Below are 13,792 nucleotides of genomic sequence, written 5' to 3'. Positions count from 1 at the left end.
GAGTTAATACAGATGCTAAAGCTTATTGTTCATAAAGACTTTATAGCTGTAGAGTATTAGACTGTGGATGAAGATATGTAAACCATCCAGTCTCCATTTTTTTTCCTCCCATTTTTGTCATTATCTGATCTACACAAAGAATATTAAAATGTAATATAAAACCATTTAAAAGCATTATAATACAAATGAAAATGGATACTGAGTTTCCTTCTTCAATCTGTCATTCAGTCCATTTTATAGCAGGTTCTTCTGTATCATTTCTATTATATATACAGCATCATGATATATTTAATCAAAGGTCTACTCATCCTTCAAGACCCCAGCCAGGCCCCACTACTCCCGAGTAGCCTTTCCTGAAGTATTTCCCCCATTATTATCTCTCTGTTCCGCAGAACCCTGCTGATATCTCTACCTTTGCTAATCATGTTTATAGCATTCTTCTACCTTCTCCCACTGGGCTGTGGGACACCCTAAGGACAGGGCCCAAGTCATATTTAACTGTGAGTAAATATTCAGTCATATTCAGTTGCTTAGTAAATGCCTGTTGAAGGACAAGTAAAAATCAGAAGGAATAAGACAGTATGAGTTTCTGGTACAGGCAACAGTAGATGGTAGACGAGCATTATACACTTCTTTGAAAATGTGAGGAGACACTGTACCCCTCCTGTGCTGCATGGCTGTACCACCCCTTCAGGATGCCACCCCCTCTCATACCTGTGACTTCACTTTTGACTTTCCTGCTTGCTTGGCTTTAACAAACTTCTTTTAGACCCAGGTCAAATACTGCCTTTGCTTATTCTTTTAATCATCATACCTCACCTGTGAGGTACTGTGAAAAGAGATGATTAATCAATGATCTCTACCTCAAGGAGCACCAACCTGGTGAAGAGTGACAGATGTGTGAGAGGTCTCATGGCAGATACACTGAACACACAGAGCCCCACAGCAGCTTCGGCCCAATTCAGGAAAGGTTTCTGTACTGTCCTGCCCAACCCGCCCTTGCTCAGAATCAATCACTATTTCCTTTGTGCTCTGGCTATATTTTGTTGGTACTTATATTTAGTACTTTTTTCACTATACTGTGCTTTATTTGATTATTTACACATTGTTTCCCTGACCACATCTTAAGAGAGCATTTCTACTACATACACCAGTATATTTGTTGAATCCCTTCATACATCGTCAATGAATATAGGTACTATATTTGATTTTTAACTTAAAAAAGACATATTTTGCTATGAAGAGTTCAGTTTATAATTTACAAGGAGGCTGATTAGGTCCGGGGAAACATTTAACTGAGGAGATAAATGGCTCCTTTGCATAATGCCTTGAACACACTGTGCAATAACACTGATGATTCTATGAATGATGGTGTGAAATAACATTACAGCTCAAAATAGCTCAGTCAAATGCTTACACTTTAGATACTGATAAAGTATCCATAAACCCATTACCCTTTAACCTATTCTTTTTCATTAGCTATTAATTTATCTTTTTCCTTTTAGACTTGGTCAGATTACCACTTAACTAAATTAAGTGATGTACAACACTTGAAGCATTAACTAAAACAACGTTCACCTTTTTCCCTAAGGAGGCAAACTGTCACCTGAGCACAGAGCTCTGTGCAAATGTATTCTTCTGACAGGACGGCCTCTCAGAAATGCACACTGAGAACTCAGCATCGTTTTCAAAGGTCAGCAGCTTCTGGGAATTTTTTCCCAGAGCTAAGCAGTCAGCCTGTTATTTAGATTGCTACTACGGTTATGGGGCCAAACCCCCGCCCTGTGCTCCCTGGATGCCTCTCTCTCTCATTGATTCCTGAGCCTCAGGTTTCCTTTCTTTAGGCATTGGAAGCCTGAAAGAAAGAGGGCTTTGTCTCTGTCAGAATTTGGAAATCACTTCCATTTCAAGGTGAATGCCAGGAAATTTCACAGTGCTTTTCAAAAGAACGTCATGTAAAAGGGAATCCTCAGAACTAGGTGCATTTCCTCCAAGTGTCCATGGAGGTGATAACCTTAATGAGAGATTCAGAACTCTAACAACTCTGGCTGGGTTCATGTCTACTTCAGAGCAATAGCATTCTCTCATAAATGTCACCGTGCAAGTCTCTCGCACTCTGTGATTCAACTTTCTCACCAGCAGTGACCACTGAACTGAACTGGGGCACGGCTAATCTGATCATCACAATGACTGTCATGGCTGTTATCCAAAAACAGAAGTTTAGAAGCCACAAAACTGACTTTCTGGTATTTAATTATGCTACCATAAGTAGAAATCAATCACCTTTGTATTGATAATTAAAATGGTAATTTCTAATTAGGAAATTATAGGACAAGACCCAATTTGACATATGTCTTAGTAATACTGATATGAGTCTGTTGTGTAGTTTACTAGTGTAAGTCTGCATAGAAATTATTTAAATTAAACTGCTTTGCACATCTTGAAGAACTCATAAAACCACCATCTCTTTCTAAATGATTACAAACCGATTAGGAATCATTCTTATCTATGTATTTATTACATACAGATTGCAATTTGAGAACGGTTAGTTAAAAGCACATATATGTGTATATACACACATTCAGAAATGACAGGACTGCATTATCTTGTAGCTATCTGACATATAATCCTTAGCTCTCTTCTTCCTTGTCCCCTTCCTGTTCATCCCAGACTATGCTAAATAAATGATATTATTTGGATCAAAAACACCATTTACTTTCATAAAGTTACTAAATTGTTACTTTTATGTTCAGAAATATTTCTATGTAAGTTAGAATTTTCTAAATTTGGTCTGGTCTTTGGATTTAACTATGTGGGTGGCCTGATCTAATTAGGAAGTACGTTAAGGAAATATTAACATAAAAATATTGGCTTCACTTCAAAAGTACCATCATGAAAAATAATAACACAAAGGAAAATTAAAAAGGAAAAGGTCAAAGAGATCATTATTCAAATAAAAAGGATATTCAAATCTAGGAACTTCAGTCATCTGTTCCTATAATTTCTTAAGTGCAAATCTGTTTCAATTCATACTGCTGTTTATCTTTCAAAAAAACGGCTTCTTGTAAGGACAGTTGTTCCTCTTAGGTCAGTTTACTCACTTCTGAAACCGACAAATCAATTGTTTCTACAAGCTAAACATTAGCAGATGGAAACAATGCAGAACCACAATTCTAGGTTACATTTATTTACATCCTGAAAATAAACAGCCCAGCGGTATGTGGGAGACTTCATCTAGCACCACCATCAGAGCAGATTAAGCTACATTAGGCTGGAGGTGACTGGTACTAAAGAGAAGTGAATTCCTATACTACCTCGAATAATATCAAGCTTTTTCTCTCTAGTATAGCGGTAGCTGTACAGTCCCCAAGGCACCTAATTTTTAGAGTCTCAGGACACATACCCGATATATTTGTACCGTTTTACTCAATGAATAAGTACTTGGATCTTTAAAGTATCTAGGTTTCCAAAAATAATTTGCTTAATTCAGGATGCCCTAAGTCCTAGAAATAGGACTGAAATCCAGAAGTCCTCAATATTGTTTGTTCTCCCAATACATATTATCTACAAAATCTCAAAGAAAAATATATGCCTTTTAATTAGAGGTGTTACCAGATGTAACTGAAAGAAAAAAAAAGAATAATCCTTTATACAATTGTGTGCCGAATCTTCTGCAGCTCTTCCTTCCCTGTATGGTGGCCAGACCCCGCTCCTTTCCATTTCAGAAGGTAGCAGGGAGTGTCGCTCTTGCCTAATAATACGCTATAAACTATAGAGAAATACTCCATTCCAAATACTCTATAAATAGCATATAATTTACTTTTCAGTCCCATGTGGTATTTATACCCTACCTTTCAAAGATGAGGAAACCTGGGCTCAGGGAGGTCATTTAACTTACCCAAGGTCACAGAGACAGTTAATGGTCACATAGGCCCCAACCTGGATAACCAGACTGCAAGGCTTGGGCCTTTCCCCTCCAAGCTGCCGCTTCACACGCTGGCACCTGTTTGGCCCCACATTCCACCATGCTGGCTGAGCCTCATCTGATGCTGGCCTGCTTTCAGGCATTTTTCTCACCTGCCAGAACCCAGCTGCAGCCACAGAAACAAGTAAATGAAGTACAGTATACTAAAACATGCAGAGCACACTGAAGTCGGGGTAGTACTAGTGATACTAAGTACTGTGCAGAGTGTCCTACTCAATGGGCGGGGATAGCAAACAGGGAGCCCTCTGAGAGGAAGCAACTTCTGAAAGGAGACCTCTAAGCCTGAAGGCCCAGTTATCATGACACCCAATTTCTTACGGCCTATGAGACTTTATTGAATTCTCTCTTGAATGGCTCTAGAATCTATCCCTCTCCTTGCCACACCTGATGCCACCACCCAACTCTGACTCCCAAAGCCTCTGATGACCACCACAGTAGCAGACTGCTGATACATGTGTCCCTGGGTCCATCCTCTTCTCACTCCAACTCATCTCCAATCGTCTGAGCATCCTGAAAGTCCGGCTCTGGTTACGTAACTTCTTAGCTCAAAATCTCTCAATGGCAACCTGCTCCTCAAAAGATTAAGTATAGACTCCCCGGCCCAACTTCAACACCCCACCTCCTTTACAAGTGCCTTATTGTGCCCCTTGTCCAACACACCTCACGCTTTTTGGTTTAGTCAAACTCAATTATTTACCCTGAGGAATGTCGGGGCCTTTCTGTTAAAAAGCCTCAGTATTTCAAATACATGAAGAATCAAGGTTTTCCAATTCAGCTAGAAAATACTCCAAAGAACTTGGCTCTTTAATCTCAGATGAAAGGCTGAATCAACATTTTGAGTTTTTCACTTGAATGTCAAAGCACCTGGCAAAATCAAGCTTTAAACTTCATAATATCAGTGCTTCCACCAATTTTTTTCCTTGCCATTACACTCAATATTTTGGACTTATGTTTCTCAGCTAATATTTAAGTACCTTTTTGAAATTTACCTGGAAAAATACTTGGAATTACTGAGGTTTTCAAAAATTATTACTACATTTACATAAGTAAAAGGAAATTACCAAAAGAAAAACTGTTTTGTAGACCTTGGGAGGAGAGAGGGATGTGTCCTTGGAGGTTGTGAAGAATAGCTAACTGCATTCAGAGTACCTAAATACAGAGGACATTTCAGTGGATTATGACTAAACAGAAGAGAGCTGTTCTATATTTTCATGCTCCATTAATAGCAACACTATTTCATAGTTTATGAATAATCTGCAACGGGAAGGGGCCCTTTTGCTTACCTACTATGTGGTGAAAGAAAAAGCGCACTTGAAATACTTAAGAAAGTGTCATTTATGCTGAGAAATCCAGAAGACATACCTGTGGTTTCTCTATTCCCGAAAGAATGTCTTGTACCCTCTTTACTTCCAACTCATACTCTGCATGGAAAAACAGAGAGAGAGAGAGAAAAAAGGAAAAAACAGTTAATACCATTAGAAGGCAGTAAGGTTGTCAAGTTCCTTCGCTAAGGCTTTTAACAAGGGCAATCATTCAGTCAGCTGCCTGTTACCGTGAACTTTTCATACCACAAACATGATAATGAAAATCAGGAATGGGGATTCTTTGAGGGTAGGGATTTCACTGTGACTATGCTAACTGTTGTCATATTGGTTTACATATTCCCAAAGTTGACTAGATTAACAGTGACTTCCACCTAATAATGCAACAGGAAATAGAAGGCCCCAAAGAGAAGAGGGAGACCAGTGCGGCTAGGAGCTGAAGACAATGACGAGGTGAAGGTGAAGAGACAGGGTGCCAGTTCATGGGCTCTGAGTTGAGGCGTTTGAATTCTATTTGTATTCTAAGTTCAATGGGCAGCCACTGGAGTATTTCAGTGGAGAAACTGACATGGTATTATTTTGAGTTTAAAAAGATCTGTTTGGCTTCTGCGTGAATAATGGACATAGGGAGGTAAGGATGAAAGCAGAAAGACCAGTCATTACATTACTGCACTGGTTCAGATAAAGCTGGCCTGGGCTACAGATGATAGTAAAGATGGTGAGAACAGGACTGGAATAGGTGTGGACAAGGGCAAGGGGATGAGAAGAATCAAGGATCAAGGAATCTGTTTTGCTAGAGAAAACTTCTGACGTCCACGACATGCTTAATGGAATCTAATTTTGATTTTTAGATTTACTTAACTGTGAAACCTACTTTATAAGCTAAATGCTAGAGATATATGATTACGAAGACACATGTCCCAGCCTTCAAGATATTTCAAGTCTCCTGGGTGGAAAAATGAAAGCAAACAGGCAGTTACAATGTGATAGGTGCTACAGTAAAGAAAATACAAAAGAGGATTCTATAAGGTTTCTAGGAACCAATATCCCACTGCGCTCTGTGGATAAGCAGGTATTTGGAGGTGAAGAGAAAAGTTAACTAGGGAGTGAGAGGTCAGTAAACCCAACTCTTCACAAGGCTGTTCATTCTCACTGTTCAGGTCTAATCTTAAAGTCACCTTTTCAAACAATCCCACCTCAAATCCGGCCCTTTGTCCTAGCCTCACTCCAGTCAATTTGCATGTCCTACTTATTTCCTTCCTATCAGTTATCAAAATCTGAAAGTTAATTCATTCCTTTGTTCCCTTGTTTATTGTCTTTCCTACTAAAATATAAGCTCCAAGAAGGCAGAGATAATATAGGTTCAGAGCAGACAAAATTTTTCTGTAATAATCAAAGAGTAAATATTAAATTTTTATTATAGTTGACACATATTAGTTTCAGGTGTACAATACAGCAATCTGACATTTATTTACCTTACAAAGTGATCACCACGATAAGTCCAGTAACCATCTCTGTTACTGTACAGTTACTATATTATTGGCACCTTCCCAGTGCTGCACATTACATCCTTGTGACTTACCTGTAACTTGAAGTTTGTACTTCTTAATCCCTTTCACCTATTTCACCCAGATAATAAATATTGTAAACTTTGTGGGCCACATATAAGCCTCTGTCACACATTCTTCTTTATTTTTTATAGCCATTTAAAAATGTAACGACCATCTTAGCTTGAAAAGCATACAGGAACAGGCCACAAGGCAGGCTGCAGTTTGCTGAGCCCTATTATAGGACATGCTCACCATTTAGCTCAGAGCACCCTAAACAGCTCCTTCGTGATCAGAGCTCAATAGATACTTGCTGACTAAGTAAATAAACTGAGCTTACAGAAGAAATAACAAACTTCTAGTTGGTACCACCTTGAACTTTAAAAAGATCAGTTCTTCATTTTTTCCCATTGCATTCTGTTTGATGAGAAAAATAAATGAGCTGGAGGCAATATCATATTTTAATTATGACTATAAAAAACTTTCACATTCAAAAGACCAAATGTCATAAGCTCATTTATAATCGTGTGTTTATGTTAAGATATAGATGATGGATCATACTCAAAAGTCAAAAGTGTACATATCCTCACTTTTTTGGAAGCTCCTACTAAGTAAATCATAAATACTGTGTGTCTCCGAAGTTAACTGTCAGTTAAAAAAACAAAAACCAAAAATAATACAAAACAAAAAAACAAACAAACAAAAAACCCATAAGCTTCAATAAATAAACTGGTTCAGTTGTTAAAGACAGCACTTTCTCAATTACCAGTTATTCCAGAATTTAAAAGACCCTATGGTTTCAAACATACATACAGTGAGATACATTCAAGCAGTTAGCTAAAGGAGGTCATTGTTTCCTTCTGTCACGACTGACACATTGAAAGTAAGTAGCTAGAAGAACAAGAAGCCAGACCCTGTCCTTGAGGTAACAAAGGTTTATACTCACCAATTCAACAAAGAAAGAAGGGAAGAATTAAAGAGCCCTGCAAAGGAAGACTCCTCAGAACTGTGTACTAGATAGATATAAGACATGAAAGAAAGGAGGAAAAACATAATCAGAGACCCCTCCACCCAGTTAGCTTTCAAACACAGATGACAGAAGAAATGGTTATGTATTTGACATAAAAAAGGAAAAAACAGAAAAGGAGGTTAGATTAGAAGAAAAAAGTCTGATTAAAACTAAAAAGAATGAGTTTCAGGTAAGAGCCAGAAATGCTAGTGCAAGGTCCTGACTGAGATAAAAACAACTTCCAAAAAGGGTTAAGACCTTCCTGTCTGTCTCATTGTAATAACAAAAGCTGACATTTTCTGAGTACCTAGGCACGTGCTAATCAATGCACCATCATCTTGCTAATTTTTACAACATCCCTTGCAAGATGGACATCCTCTGCTCCATTTTACAGAAGAAGGCAGTATTGAGTCTTTTTCACACATCAGCTCTCATGTCCGGTACTGAGCAAAACTACCTGCAGGTGTCTTTGTTGACTTAGGAATAACGATGAGGAACAAATAAGGAAACTGAGGCTCGGAAAGCAGATGTGTTTTCCCCAGGACCACAAGCCTAGTACGAGATACCAAAGCAAGTGAAAACTTTGACTGCATCATGACAAATTAGGAGAGACTAGGGAATCATAAGGAAGATAATATAGAGAGAGAAGAGCAGAGGGTTGAGACCGGTAGGGTGTTTGATGGAAGTGGATGGGAGAAAGAGAAGGCAGTAGCAGAGTCTCTCTATGTCCCAGGAGAAGATTGTGTTGTAGGCTCTTTTTAAACTCTGAAAAACCTGTCAAATTAATAGAGCAAAGGCCTTTGGATCTGGAAGATGGTATGTGAGAAAAGGAAGAGTAAGAAAACTAGGCCACAAATGGAGCCAAATAAAGGATTCTGAGATCAAAAGTAAAAAGGGCAGGGTGTGGGGGGTGGGGGGGCGGGGAGGTAGTGACAGGACGATCACTACCCTATTATCCAGGAGAAATGTTGTATGAGATCCAGACTAGATTCATTCCTTCAAGCTTCTAAATTGTGAAAAATGAAAGGGGAGAGAAAAAAACATTCGCACCACATTTATTTAATGTTTTTCCATTTGTGCTGCCACAGACTAAGAGAAAAAACATAAATACATGCCAGGCACACAATTTACACACACAAGAGTGAAAATAAAATCTGTTTAACTGAGCTAAAATGACAGTTACCACACATAAAATAAGCTCTCATATGAAAGCTAACAGTCTGGTATGAAAATGCCAAGTTTCACAACTCTGTTACCTAAATAACTAAGTTAACTCAGACCTTGGCTTACCTCTCCCTACGCATGACTTAACTGTGCCTTGGAGTAGTCTATGAATTATCATCACCCTTTTTCATAAAACAGCTTTGGAGCCTGACTATACAAAGTATATTTCTGCATGCTCACATGCTTTTTCTCTCTGCCTCTATCACACTCACATACGATAAACTAGGCTCCATTTGTGGCCTAGTTTATTGTAAGAGGGGGAAAAAATAGCTAATCCTCTCACAAAAATTAACAAAGAATAGTTTTGATAATTTGCCTTTTGATGAAAACTATATTTGCTTTTGTTTTACTTCCCCTTAAGAAATTGATGTGTGCCAAGGGAACAAGAGATTGTACTAGAAAAGGAAGAAAAGTTAAGGTTCAGGTGAAAGGTTGTAGGGCAACTTTCTCTTTCTTAATTATCAGGCCTGCCTCTTCTCTCCGGCAGTTTACTGCAAGTAAATTAATCCAGAGGCAAATCTTACAGGCCAATTTTCTTTTTTCTCCCTACACTGAAGCTGCCATAAGGTAAGCAAAGAGATTTAAACCATTTTTCCACCTTCTTCATTTCTGTTTGTGACTACAGCTGAATATTTGAAAGTCTTTTCCCTGTGGTGAAGTTCATGCCGCACAGAAGAATTTCAGGGCACTTTCTGGACCTGCTCCAAACAGAGAAGGCGCATTTTGTTGTGCAGATATATAAATGTATTTGGAGGTAGGTAATTTCTTGAGTTTAGAAGGAAACCTCTAGCCAAAACATGCCAGAGTAAGTTGGGAACCACCCTATCTGGAAAAACTAAGAAGAGAGAAGGGGGTAATTCAGCTCGCTTATGCCTTTCTTGCCCCCAAAAGCAAATCTCCTCCTAAGAACTAAAGCATTTTTAGAAAAGGGAAGGTTAAAATAAAATACACAAGGAAATACATTAAAAAGAAAGAAAGAAACCCACACACATAGAGGGAATACGTGTCATGTGAGATTTAAACTTTCCACAAATAATGGTTTTTATGTTTGCTCCAAAATGAACCCTAAGTTCAGACTGTTTGAATAACTGTAAGACTTAAACTAATTAAAATATCCCCATTTATAAACACGATTTACTTCTTTGGTTTGTTTCACATTTTTTCCTTCTTAGAAAAGAAATACAGCTAGACATTTAGCTGCTAGCTATAGAATGTATTTATGGTTGTAACAGCCCCTTCATTCCAGAGAAATGACATCAGCAGTATTGCTCTATAAACCGTCTGTCTAGTTCTCATCCACAGGGCCCATTTACAGATATGCCTGGCATAACATAATATGCTTTCTCAGATGTGCCAAGGAGCTGACTTCGCTAATCTCTTTAACAAATTATGTATTAATAAACTAGGGGGCATGGAAAATACACAACTTCTGCTCATGCCCATTTTGGAGATAAGAAGCTTAAAATCAATAGCAAACTCTCAATATGAAAGCTAAATGAACAGAAATAAATACTTTAGGGTTTTTTTCCTTGCATTTAAAAAAATTATTTTATATTAGTTTCAGGTATACAGTATAAAGGTTGGACCTTTATATAATTTATGAAGTGACCCCCCCCCCCATTACTCTAGCACCCATCTGCCAGTATACACAGCCAATACAATAATACTGACTATATTTCCTAGGCTGTACTCTACATCTGCATGACTGTTTTGTAACTACTAATTTGTACTTCTTCATTCCTTCTTCTTTGGGTGAAATAAATACTTTTGGATGAAAAATAAAAATATGACTCAATAATAAGCTGGATAGTTAGTCAATGGCTACAAATGCTGATGAGAATGAATGAGAATAAAGAAAGACAAATGAAGACTGCTCGTTGAATTGGTTTTCCAATCAAAAAATAATTCAGCTATATTCATTTTTGAATATTATTTATGCTGGAGAAAAAAGAGGAATCTAATAAATGCATACAAAATTAGGATTAAATACCTAAGAATCTCCATTTATGATCCAGAGTTAAAGATGTTAAATGTGTAAAATCGCAAGAAATGAATTTATAAAATATAAGTTATTCCCAAAGACACATATGCCAAAAAAATCTTCAGATGTCAATCATCCTGAAGCAAAGACAAATATCGCCAGCCATTTAGCTAGTTAAGTGGTTACTCTATTTGAAATTTTGAAAAATAGACAAGGGAATACCAGCCTTTCGACACTAAAGAGGAAGCAGCAGACAAGTGAATGTAAGTTGTGGGAAGTTGCCTACCAGTCTAGGATACTATTTTCAAGAGGAACACGGGTTCTAAACAAAGTCTGGAACTTTAAAGAAAGAGGTGGAGAGATGAATTCCTTTTGCAGGTGGAGTGCACGGCTAGACAGGAGAGATGGCTAGAGAATGTAAATGGGATAAAAGAGGCTGATTTCCTTTGAGCTTTTGTTGCTATTTCTAGAATTCAGAAGAAAGAATGTTTTTCTTTCCTGGCCCAAGATTTGAGCAAAGTCCTACAGAGAAAATTCCCATTAATCCACTGGTAGGCAATATGGTCCCTTAAGGCAAAAGCTGTACAGCCCTTTAGGTAATAAGTGGAACAAAACAGCAATGCTAAGTCTGGGTTCATAATGAAAAAAAAGGGAAAGCACCAGATCTAGATATGATACTGTTGAACTGCTTATTCAGGTATGTGGAATCCCAGGTCAACTCGAAGTTTATCTCTCAGTCGCTTTCCGTGATGCCAACTAAATTAGGTCCTGCCTGAAATACTAGGGAGATTCTATATTCATTTTTGTCGAATTCCTTAAGAAAAATTCTTGCATTTATTTCACAAGGCAAAAATCATATATATGCATGAACTGGACAAAAGTAGCTAGTATTTTCAAGAACATCAAATTAAACAGGGACGAAAAACCCACAAAAATGGGTAAAGTATTAGGTAGATATGCTTGCCTGGCAAACTTGACTCCAGCACAGTCCTTTCCTTTCCTTCCCCCTGCATGTTTGAACCAATTCACTGGCTAGCTGAGCCCTAACCTGTGCCAGATATAGCTCTTTTATTTTGGGGGAAGGCTCAACTCCATGATTATATAGCAAAAGCTGGTACCCTCCCTGGGTGTGTAACAGGAAGGCAATCTCTTAAACACAGGATAGAAAGACTTACAAAGGTAATTAAAGTTTACACATTACTTTGTGCATTGGCATCTATAAACGTTTCCACAAAATGTTTTTTCATTAAGACTTGGCATGTCACAATGAAAACTTTTCAAGTAGCATATTCAATACTTTTGCAAGATTGTGTCAACTGACAGGCAGAATCCAGAGAGCACAACTTTGGAACACATGAAATCTGAAAGAGAATTTTAATATTTATACCACCAATACAGCAAGTTTTGAACAGTTTTTACACCTACATTTTCTTAATTAACATTTCATATGATTAAATTATATGACTTTGGGGATGACAGAAATTCAGTCTATGGCCTATTAACCCAGTGAAGCTAATCAGCTGATACAAGGATCAAATACAGAGCTAACTTCATATGTTCCAAAGAACTCACCAGAGTTCTGTCATATGGAAAAGTCATCACTATCTATGATAAAACCTACCTCACCCAGGAAATCAGCAAATGTTACCTATGTGGGTACAGACTCAAAAGCATATAGCAAACAGGCAGGTAATGTCAATGAGTAAAAGAAGGTGAACATATCAGGCAAAGGTAAGGACTGTGGAAAACTGACAAACCCCTCATCCTATCTAAAGGGGACAGCTGCTGGGGAACAGTCAATTACTGCCAGGCAGGATCATGGGTGTAAGGTTGATAGATATGGCCATTTTTCCAGAGAATTTGGAAATGAAAAACTTTTTGTAAAATTGCCTAATTTTTTAAGTATTTTTACTTCTATAGAAAAGTATTATGGACACCGATTCGCTCCTTACCTAGAATGACCAATTGCTAACACTTTGCTATACATGCATGATTGCATTTTACCTCTACATAACCACACTTTTTTTCAGAACCATTTTAAAGGAATATGTTGATCTTATGACACTTTACTTCAAATATGTCAGCATGCCTTTCCTAAAAATAAGGACCGTCTTGTACATAACCACAATAACTTCGCAACCAAGAGATTTAACACTGATAAAATAAATTCTACATTCCATATTTGGATTTCCCCAATTATTCCAACAGTGCCTTTATTTTTTTCTCCTTAATCCAGGACCCAAATAAGGAAGACATGCTGCATTAGTTGTCGGGTTGCATTAGTCTCCCTTAATCTAAATAAATAAATCTCCTTTATTTTTTTTGTCTTCCTAAGGTTGATATTTTTGAAGCGTCTAGACTGGTTTTCTTATAGTATATATCACTATTTGGATTGTGTGGCTATTTTCCCATAATTAAATTCAGGCTAAATTTTTTTGGCAAGAATTCTCCACAGACGTACTTGCCATTCCATTTCACGAGGAAGCACACAGAGCCAGGTTGAACCTTTAAGTGAGGCTCAGCACTTAGATCACCTGGTTACTGTGTCCGGTAACATGTTTCTTTGTTGTCAAAGCACCTTCTCCCCACTTGACAATATGCTAATAGTAAACACTGATAATCTTTGCCATAAAATATATTAATAACTGCAAGGTGGAGATGTGCCTAATTCTATCATTCCTTCTGTGTTAATCAGATCCCTCTCCCACTTCATCTATTAACTCA

At 37.7% G+C, this 13,792-nt stretch overlaps 1 protein-coding gene across 2 annotated transcripts in view; it reads right to left on the bottom strand.

Moving 5' to 3' along the window:
• Positions 1-13,792, bottom strand: part of FNDC3B (fibronectin type III domain containing 3B) — a 299,021-nt gene that overhangs the window by 86,835 nt on the left and 198,394 nt on the right. For both annotated transcript variants that reach the window (XM_016155721.2, XM_016155639.2), the window contains exon 7: positions 5,348-5,406. In XM_016155721.2, coding sequence (XP_016011207.2) covers positions 5,348-5,406 — 59 coding nt within the window. The remainder of the gene's footprint in view (positions 1-5,347; positions 5,407-13,792) is intronic.

The sequence above is a fragment of the Rousettus aegyptiacus genome, unplaced genomic scaffold (genome assembly GCF_014176215.1).
Source record: "Rousettus aegyptiacus isolate mRouAeg1 unplaced genomic scaffold, mRouAeg1.p scaffold_m13_p_4, whole genome shotgun sequence".
NCBI lineage: Eukaryota > Metazoa > Chordata > Mammalia > Chiroptera > Pteropodidae > Rousettus > Rousettus aegyptiacus.
This window is presented reverse-complemented; position numbering and strand designations above follow the sequence as displayed.